A 10,524-nucleotide genomic window follows, 5' to 3' on the forward strand; every position below is an offset into this window, starting at 1 on the left:
ATCTGATTTTAAACATAGTTCGGCTCATCATATTTTAACTCATGCAATGTTTGTCATCAATTATTTAAATCGTGATTCTCAAGGATTGTCACCAGTTAATAGACATTGGGGCTCTGACCAAGTGGCCCCCAAACCTCAAGTTATGTGGAAAGATCTCCTTTCCAGAACATGGAAAGGCCCTGATGTGTTATTAGCAAATGGGAGAGGGTATGCTTGTATCTTTCCACAGGATTCGGACAGCCCGATTTGGATTCCTGACAGACTGATCCGACATCATGTCTCAAAAGCCTTCACCGACACGCCCCCCGTCAGACAACTGACGCTCCAAGATGCATAGGTGCAGCCCTCTGGGACACCACCCACCTCCTCCAAGATGTCATCGCTCCAGATCCCCTGTTGGAAGATTGTCCTCTTCCCTGCACCACCTTCGAGTTCGTAAGACGTCTTATCATGACAATTGGAATTTGCTCAAAAATCTGGCCTCTAATTCTGAACAGCTACTTATGCAGCAAAATGCACGCATCACCCTGGAGACTATGTTCCTTGCTGTGCTAGCAATCTTCTCATACAGCATATCACCAGCTTCTCCTGCTTCTCTCATGCCTTCTGTTTCCTATTGGGCTTACATCCCAGATCCCCCCTTTCTCCATCCCACTCCTTGGGGATTTCCCTCACCCCGTGTGTTCACTAATTATTCTGATTTACTAGGTGGAGATTCAGACTCTTTTGTTTTATTTAAAAGCACTAATAACTTTTCTTTTCAGGGACACATGGATTCGCCTCCTATGTGTTTTACATCCAATCCTGTCCATATGAAGTCTCAACTACCTGGCTGCCTACCTATTAATGATAAATATTTTTTGACAGTAACTTCAAAGCCTTCCTCCTCCGGACCTAACCGTGATTTATGGGTACTGCTTATATCTCTCCTTGGTCCTTGCAGCACTAATGAAAACATAGCTCGAGTTTCAGTATCCTCCACTCTCCCAGCCTGTTCAATTTATAACTCAGATAATTCCCAGAATATTATTAACACAAATCACAGATTTCCCACCTGGCATAATTGTAGGTTTCCCTCTGCAGGAATTCGTTACCAGCCTTACCAACTAATCTTTCTATTTATGATTTTTCAGTTTTTGGAGCAGTTACATCTGCCACTAATGTCCCCAAGGATTGTAGGTTTCTTCTGCAGGACGCGCTCATCTACAACCGGTCAAATCGCCTCATCCCACCCCTTGAACCTATCACTCGATGGTATTCAGCGGGATGGATTACTCCCACCTACATCATCAACACTTCGAATGGTTCCCGTGCATACCCGGACTTATTTTGCCTCCTTGCCGCCACTTCACCTGTGCTTTTTCGCTGACCTGGACATTCTGTTCATGCTGTCACCATGCGGGCTTGTGTGGGCCCCCCTCATGCCCTCCTCATTGAGGGCCCCGGACATTTAACCATTACTTATCATCACCATACTTTTCATGTTAATTGTACTGGCTGTATTCTCACCAACTGTATTACCTCTGTTGGCTCATTGTCTAAAGCTACTTTTGTTATCTTACATCAACCTCCTTATGTCATGCTCCCTGTAAGCTTACAACAGCCGTGGTATGATGACATTGGACTGTATACTCTTCAGCTTGTGGGACAGGGACTGCGTCGCTCCAAAAGGTTTGTAGCGGCACTTATACTGGGTATTACGGCACTTATTGCTATTATTAGTTCTGTTGCTGTTTCTACTACTGCTCTCGTGCAACAAGTTCACACTGCCTCCCATGTTAATGATTTGTCTCGTAACATCACACACGCTTTGATTATCCAAGACCACATTGATAATGAGTTTGAAGCTCGTTTAAATGTTCTTGAGGAATCACTTTTACATATTGGCAATCAAATTCAACACATAAAAACGCATTTGACAACCAAATGTCATTCTGATTACAAATGGATTTGTGTCACTCCACATGTTTATAACTCTTCTTCTGTTTCTTGGAATAATGTCAAAAATCATTTACTGGGTGTTTGGAATAATACAAATGTTTCCCTGGACCTTACTGCTCTGCAGAAAGATATTAAGGCAATTAGTTTAGCTCATTCCCCCTCCTCCACACCTGCAGAAGTTGCTGCTTCCTTCCTGGCTTCCTTGCAACATTATACCACTAAGGCTGCCTGGTTCCCATCATTTATTACTTTAGGTGTTGTTTTGCTTGTCACCATAATTATATTGATACTCTTCCCATTGTTTATTAAATTGCTTTTCCATGCTATCAATAAGACACATGTTGAGTTGCAAACTATGTGAATGATGGCCAAAAACAAAAAAGGGGGAGGTGCTGCAGGAGGCCTTGATGCCCCAGCCAGATAAGACACTGGCAAGCAGCGAAGCCCAAAGGGCCTCACACTGTGGGGCCGAAGCCAAAGGGCCTCACACCGTGGGGCCGAAGCTAAAGGGCCTCACACCGTGGGGCTGAAGATTCCTTGTGCCTCACACCGTGAGGTTGAAAATCTAACATTCCTTCACTTTTTGTTCTTGGTCATAAATAAGAAAAAATTTCCCAAAAAAAGTACATTAGGCACTATATTATATGCATCAGTATATTGCAAGTAAATGGCATGGAAAATTAGAAACTAATTATTAAACGATTTGGCCTACTTGACAATGGAAGACAACTTATTGAGCATGCCTGACAAGCATTACAATACAATAATCATAGTAGGTCCTTCTATTTTGTTTTCTCTTGAAGTTTCTTGGGAAAGTTTTTAATATGAAGCTATTTGAGTTAAGGAGTTTCTAGGTAGAAAAAGTTCTGATAGCTGAACAGCAGCTGGTCTCCGGCTGAAGGTCATGTGAATAGAATAGTCCTTTGATGCTTAGGCTTTAGCTGATAGGTATGCACTGGCGGTTTTTCACTGTTTTAAATAATTGTCTAAATGAAAAAATAAGTAGCTTTAATGTTAGGTTTGGTTTATTATCTGTTAACCTTGAAAGCTGCCGTCTAGCTGAGACCTGTAGGGGCCAGTAGTCTATGGGAAACATAATATACTAATTGTTTATGCTTTACACATGATAATGTATTTTGTTATTATTATTACTAATAATGAATAAATAAAGACCTGCTGAGTCTTTCGGCAGAAGATACTAACACCTCACCAAGTGTCAGTGTCTCCTCATTCCCTTTCCCTCAGCCCTTTCGTTTTTGCCGATGCCGTCTCATCCTTTCAGGAACCCCTGACACGACATTTTGCCGGAGGCTGGTCCTCGGCAAAGAGGCTTGTAGGGCAGGCATGAATCTGTGAGCCCTGACTGAGCCTCACATTTTTATTTGTTGTTGGTGCTGATGGTGGTGTTAGGGAGGGGGCTGCGTCACTTAAGAGAAAGATTTAAAGATTCCTAACGCAAAATTGCTAAAGAGCCTCCTAGGGCTCCGAAGTTGGAGGCTCCGGGGACAGTCGTCCCTGAAGGCTGCAGTGGGCTTTGCTCCACGAGCCCAGCCTGTAGGAACTCGCGGCGACGTCCGGGGTTCCCCCTCCTGTCCTGGCAGCTGGGTCCATTGTCTTCGAGGCTGTGCGACAGGGTGAATGCTGGGCCCGCCAACCCCAGGCAGGCACGATAGGTTGTAAAGGAAGGCTTGTCTGTGGACCGGTTGCCGTTGAAATGCGTCTACACACCTGTGTTGCGGGCTGTAATGGCGTTTGAGATGCACCCCCTTTGGTGGGGATCAAAAAGAGAGATTGGATGTGTCGCTTCTCGAGCCACTTGTAAAAATGACTCCTGTGCTTTCTTCGTGTTCTGGGAGATTGCGCAATACTACTATGCGTACCTAGGGGCATTATTTAAAACCATGGTTACTCACGAACCCTGATGGTACTTAAACCCCGGTACTTAAAAGCAAATGAAAAAAAATATATTATTTGGATCTTGAATTAAGTCTATGCTTTTCCTCCTACTCCCTCTACAAATGTATGCATATTAATTACTATGGGCGATGTTGTTACGTTGCTGAAAGTACCATGTAACCACTCTTTCAAAATATTAACAACCACATAACTATATATAGCAATACACTATTTCATCACTCACATTTGTTTGCTAAAATCTATTTTAGCCGCAGAATTCATTAAAAAGAAGGCAGAACCTTACATAGCTCTCTTTAAAGGTTGAGTAAGTCAGATAATGAAACAAAAACAAAATAAATGCAAGCATGACTCTATCTCAAAGAAATGTCTGTGTATCGGCTTCAGAGTAAGAAACTCCTAAGTCATAGTAAACAGTATATATAATTTGACTTTTATTCCGTATTTTCTAAAAATCTGCATGTAGTTTTAAAAAATGCTGTGAAATTACATTTTACATTAATTTTGTGCATACAAGGAAAATGAAAGAAATGTTCAATGAACTGTATATCAGAAGTATTCAAAACCACACTTCTTGTTGCTAAAATTAGCATGACTGGTTAAAGAAGGAATTCCCTTTGGGCTTAGGTCCAAGGTAGCATGATGTCCAGGGCTAACATTAATCCCTAAATTGCATTGTGCCCTCAAAACTGGCAAACCACTATCAACAGGGACACTCTCAAGGACAGTGGTAGTATTTTAGAATTATTACTTTTCTCTTTATACCTTTGTGCTATAGACTGAAATTCCAAATTGAAGTTTTTTTTTTTTTTATCAATAGTATATCATTTTACATCGTTCATCTATAATTCATTACCTGAGTGCAGCAAGGGAGGCAGTGTTGTGAATTGTACACTGGTAAACTACTTGGTGGAACCATGCTTTCTTTTAAGGTGTATAATTATATTTAAAATCAACATTTAGTTTTGTGCCTAATTTTCTTTGAAAATATGGATTTATTATCTGAGGGTTGCAGTTGATGACGTTTTGATACCATATTAATATGTTTGCTGCCGCTACCAAGAGCTTTGTCAACCAAGTTGGAGATGGAGGGAGATTAGTTCCTGTTCCAAGTCTCAGTGAGGCTGACAGATACCAACCTCTAAGTCTGGTGGTAAAAAAGAAGTGGTGCTTTCTGCTTCCTAGATATAAATTTACTTCCACGCCTTTTACACTGAAAGATATTCTTCTAGGAGACAGAGAAATTTCAACTGGTAAGTTTAAATATCTGCTTGGTAGTAACTATTCATTCAGCTCTTTGTTATAATCTAAACATAGCTGTGTAAACACTACTTATGTTTGTGATATTGTATCTCACTTATAAAACCAACTTTTGTTACAATAGTAGTGTAATATTAATAATGCCTAACGTTTATATAGTATTAAATCTTATTGGTTGAATAATCTTCAAACCTATTTTATAAGATAATTCATTGTATAGTTTTATTTCAGTTGTTTTATAAATTGTATTAGCCAAATGAACTGAGAATATGAATTGATGTATTTCTTCATCTGTAAGATAGGGGTATCATTTAGTCTTACCTATCTCATTGAGTCAAATGATATGAAAATAATGTGTTTATTTTTATGATTCAGCTATTACAATTGGTAAACTGAAATGTATTTTCAGGATAGTTAGAGATAAGTGGGCATTTTGACAAATTATTTCTCTTAAACATTTGTTTTTCTTTCAACCCACCAGTGGATCTTGATGCTTAAAAAGTTGTTGAGTGAATTTTAGTTTAAGTATTCCAGGTATTTATTTTTGTTGTTAAATTAGTTGATTTGCTATTTTGATCTTGGTTTGAAGTGGTATCTTTTCATTAATATTTAGGTAATCAAGTCTTGCATAGTAAATTAACATGCTATTTTATATGATCTACACTAGAAAATTCAAGACATTTAAAAATATTAATTTCATTTTCTGAAAGGTATTTCATCTTATCAATTACTGAATTATGAAGATGAATGAGATGTGTCTCTTTATGGAAGGCGAGGCAACCATATTGTCAATGATGTTGGGATTAATGTTTCTGGATCAGATTCCTTTGCAGTAAAAGCTTCATTTGGTGTAGTAAACAAATATGAAGTAGAAGTACCAAATTACTCAAGGAAATTACTACCCGGTCAGTATAATTGTACTTAATGTATTCCAATGTTTTCATTAACTATTTTAATTACATAAATTATATCAACTTTATTACAAAGAATGAAATGTTCTCTGTAAATAAAACATTCAGGTTATATTTAATAGAGTAATTTGTTTTGATTTGTTTGAAATACTACAAATTATATCCAAACTTTGGATAAAGGTAGAAGTCTAAAATCATTTGGTTTAAGCAGAAATTTTAATTATTCCACACAATCGCTCTGGCTCTGAATACATTTGCTGAATTATTTGATTGCTGAATTATTTGATTAAAAGAATATAGGAATCTGCTGCAGCAGACATGCTGAATGCAAAGTCCTGTAATAAACATGTTTTTAAGAAATAGAGAGGAAGATTATTAAATGTCTTTGGAATATACTTTCTAATTTGTATTAGGCCTGCCTTGATTTACTTTTAGTTAAGATGGACCATGACCAAGTTAACACATTATATCAAATATGTACTTAATTATAACTGTAATTAGATGTCATAGATTCTTGTGAATGACTCTTTATTTTAGAAAAATTAATTTTGACCACAGCTTAATACGTCAGTCAAGGAGCAACAGAAAGGCAGTATTATGCGTGGTCATGGAGAGCATTCGAACCACACGACAGTGCTCACTGTCTGTGCATGCTGGAATTCGTGGAGAAGCTATGAGGGTACATAAACCACACTCATTAATTTATTTTACTAAAAAGCTGCAATGGGAATTTTTCAAAAGTACTTTTCAGTGAGAGTTGTGCATTTTGTCAAATGTTGAGATAATGGAGTTGTAATACTATTGAGAAGCATCTAGGATTTTGTACAGAAATGGTTTCGTTTTAGATATGAAAGAACATTTATATAAAATACATATATATTTATATATATTATTTATATATTTATATTATATTATGTAATATAAGCAAAACACTAATCTTCGTGAATTAGTGTGCATACTGGAGTCCCTTCTATTGCTATTCAAGTACTGTTTTAAGCAAAAAATCAGAGGGTGATGTTGAATTCTTTGATTTTATTTTTAAGTGATGTGGTTTATACCTGTATTTTGGAAAGTTGAATTTATATTTTTACATTAATTTTTCTAAAATAATATTGTCTTTAAAAAATAATATTGTCAATCACCAAACATATTTCATTCAGCATTAAATCCTTTAAAAAATTTTGAGATTTAATTTTTATTTCAATTATATTATTTGTCCTTGTCATTCGGTGACACATAATAATGACTTGGTTTTATGAAAACCAATTGTTAGAAAGAGAGTTCAGCGGTAATCTTTGCAAATAAAGGATTCTGTTCAGTGGCTACATTCAGCTGCCCACCAAATTGATTACCTTTGAATCATTTGGGGGGCAGGAACTGAAATTTTTCCTTAATTTTTGGTGATTGCTTTGGAAAATAAGCTGAAGATTGCTTGAGAAAGCTTTGGAAAGCTTGGGGGGCCTTGAAACAAAAGTCCAAAGTTTTAGTTCAAGATTTGTAGTCCAAAGCAAAATACTGCTAGAGTATTACTGTTTGAAGCACTAATCATTGATTGCAATACAATGCAAATGATAAAGTGGTTGAGGTTTTTCTTAACAGAGATTATGAGTCCAATGGGACTATTTGTACCTTTGCTAATAAACAGTTTAATTCAAGTACGATAATTCTTTAAATGAGGGGCTGTGTGTGTGTGGTTGGAGAATAGTAGGAAATGTTTTTCCTGTTCCACAAAGCTATCCTTATATAACATGTACATTAATATTATTATTTATTTAATATAGTTTCATTTTATGGATGAACAGAATCCCAAGGGAAGGAAAAAAGCTATTGTTTTTCCAGCACACACAACCATAGCTTTCAGTGTTTCTGAACTCTTCATCTACTTGGATGGTGCCTTTGGTAAGTGAATGATTGCATGAAACACTCAAATGATTTTACTTTTAAGAAGAATTTAATGACAAGCTCTCTCTTCTAATGATTATAGAATCCTGTGCTAGAGTGAAGTGCCTGGGAAAGATCCTCTTGTCCCTATTTTCTTCAGTTTTGCTCATTGTGGAACACCCCTCCCCCCACCTCTCCTTATGAAATAACTTTAAAAGAACAAATACTTCTGACGTCATCACCTGGCTTAGCACCTCAGTGTAGCTTTAGACTTCCACATTTCATGTCTTTAAGATTAGGAAGCCAGTTGCTCAAGTCTAGGTTAGCCCAAAGAAAATGCAGGGAGCCCCTAGCCAGGGTAATTTATAAACATCTTTAAACCTCATTTAGTTTGCTTCTGCAGTTCTGTGGAAGGAAGGATTAGGGAGTCCAGAAACAAAACTACATGCCAAAGAAATTCTGTTTGGAAAACTTTAGGTATAGGTTTTTACCATGGTACTGATTGTTGGCAGAAGTGTAAACTGACATATAGATACATCCATCAAAATTTATCATGTATGTATACTGTAGTCTCACACTTTTAGGAATTTATCCTGCAGGTACACTCAGGAAATAACCTTAATATCTATTATTAGCAAATGGTTAAAAATGGTGCATCCACACAACAGAATACTATGAAGACAGTACTATGAAGACAGTAAGAATGAGGAAGCACCATAGATCTTGACATGGGAGAGTCTCTAAGAGATATTTCAAAGAAATGTGTACAGTACATAATATTTGGACCTAAAGAATTTGGTATACATTCATACATATCCCTTTATGCTGCAAAAGATATGGACCTCCCTGGTGGCACAAGGGGTTAAGCACAGCGCTGTGAAGCTGTCCACAGCCTCTGCAGCGTGGGTTTGATCCCCAGCCAGCCGGAGAGCTACCCACATGGTGCAGCAGACCTCTCCTGCCTTGCCCAATGTTGCCCTCAGCAGCGTACTTCAGTCTATCTGCCTGTTCTGTTCCCCGCTCTGTATCTGGTGGATCCTCTCACCTCCCACACCTCTGGCCTGTTCCCCAGTTCTTGTATGCATAAATAAGTAAATTTTTTTTAACAAAAAGATATGGAGCATATCTTGAAAGTATGCACAAGAAACTTAGTCATGGTAGTTACCATCTGGGGTGGCAAACTGAGGTTGGGGCCAGGGTATACTATGACCTCATTTGTCATAGTATCCCCTTTTTATTGTATTTGGATTTTGTAATGTGTCAATATTATCTTCTCCAAAAACATGTAAAATTTAACTTAAAACAAATGGCATGTACCAGAATTCATTGTCTGTAACCAAAATTTTCAACAAATTGTTGCTCAAGTAATAATATCTTCTATCATTTTTTATAGAACTTTGTGTCACTTCAGTGTCAAAAGGAGGATTTGAAAGGGAGGAAACAGCAACATATGCACTGCTCTACAGATTGAGAAATATACTATTTGAAAGAAGTATGTCCTTTGAAGACTATTTCAAAGTATTTTTTTTTCTTCTCGGATTCAAGAATGCTGTCAAGAATTTAAAATTAAAAGCTAAATCATTTCATGATGGATTCATGTATTTATAAATACAGTTTGGTGATAACCTTTTTAATTTTGATTTCTGACACATTTCTCTGTTTTTGTTCTTTTAGACAGAAAAGTGATGGATGCCATTTCTCGTTCACAGCTTTACTTAGATGATCTTTTTTCTGACTACTATGACAAACCTCTCAGCATGACTGATATTTCAAAGAAGGGACTCATATTCGAGTTAATTTACTTAATCACAATATCCCAAAAGGGCCTTGCATACTTCGTGGAATGGGGAACTTAAAAAGGGAGACAGTTTATGGGTGCTTTCAGTGCTCTGTTGATGGGCAGAAGTATGTGAGATTTCATGCAGTTCCTTGTTTTGATGTTTGGCACAAGAGAATGAAATAAAATGAAAAGTATACCAGTTGCTATTTGGGTGCAACTATGCTACATACCTTTCCAAAATTCTCTAGGGTTGCTTTGGTGAATTGCAGCAAATTGAAGGAGAAAGAAAAACTAACATGTCTGGGCATCATTTTCCCATCTATAAAATGGAGATGATAATTGTGCCTACCTCATAAATTGTTATGAAGTTTAATGTTATTATTTATGTTTAAAAAGGTTTAAGTATAGAATTCAGAATATGAAGGTGTTCCTTCATAACACCTGCTGGTCACTTGAGAAATGTTTTTTTAAGATTTAGTCTATTGTTTTAGATAGCTTTTTACATAGATTTTTCTAAATATTATTTGTAATCTGCATTTAATTCAACATTTAAGGATGACAAGCGTGCACTAATGGTGACTTTATGGTTTAACTATTGCCCCATGTCTGGTAAAATGAGGAAAATGTGTTAATAATTTAATGCAATCTTAAATGTTTAATTGTAGTATCAAATTAAAAGCACACTGAGCACAGTTTGGGGTTTTATGTACACAGTTAACAGGGTGATTGATAGTAGTAATGGGCTGCCATTATGTGGTGTACATATGCTTGCTGGGTTTGTCTTCATACAAACTCACTGCTGTCATTTTAAAGTTGAGGCATCTAGGACACACTTAT

General features: G+C 37.0%; 1 protein-coding gene and 1 pseudogene across 4 annotated transcripts; both read left to right on the forward strand.

The window, feature by feature from the left end:
* The first annotated feature begins 154 nt into the window (after window positions 1-154).
* On the forward strand, window positions 155-3,138 carry LOC119250783 (endogenous retrovirus group K member 13-1 Env polyprotein-like). 4 transcript variants are annotated; one of them, XM_054697688.1, is made up of 2 exons: window positions 155-911; window positions 1,134-3,138. In XM_054697688.1, exons 1-2 carry the CDS (start codon window positions 330-332, stop codon window positions 1,452-1,454), a joined length of 903 nt encoding a protein of 300 aa, XP_054553663.1. In that variant the 5' UTR covers window positions 155-329; the 3' UTR covers window positions 1,455-3,138. The 4 variants fall into 4 exon arrangements, with proteins under 4 accessions (XP_054553663.1, XP_054553661.1, XP_037374287.1 ...); XM_054697686.1 differs by having other exon boundaries at window positions 155-435; window positions 765-3,137; XM_037518390.2 differs by having other exon boundaries at window positions 155-435; window positions 1,134-3,137.
* Window positions 3,139-4,897: 1,759 nt separating this feature from the next.
* Window positions 4,898-10,037, forward strand: LOC119250784 (pejvakin-like; annotated as a pseudogene).
* The last annotated feature ends 487 nt before the right edge of the window (window positions 10,038-10,524 follow it).

Source organism: Talpa occidentalis, unplaced genomic scaffold (genome assembly GCF_014898055.3).
Source record: "Talpa occidentalis isolate TD23 unplaced genomic scaffold, MPIMG_talOcc4v2.1 talOcc4.18, whole genome shotgun sequence".
Taxonomy (NCBI): domain Eukaryota; kingdom Metazoa; phylum Chordata; class Mammalia; order Eulipotyphla; family Talpidae; genus Talpa; species Talpa occidentalis.

Excerpts from the sequence above, each read along its gene's own strand:
- LOC119250783 (XM_054697686.1), top strand. The coding sequence starts at position 1,397 with ATGCGGGCTTGTGTGGGCCCCCCTCATGCCCTCCTCATTGAGGGCCCC.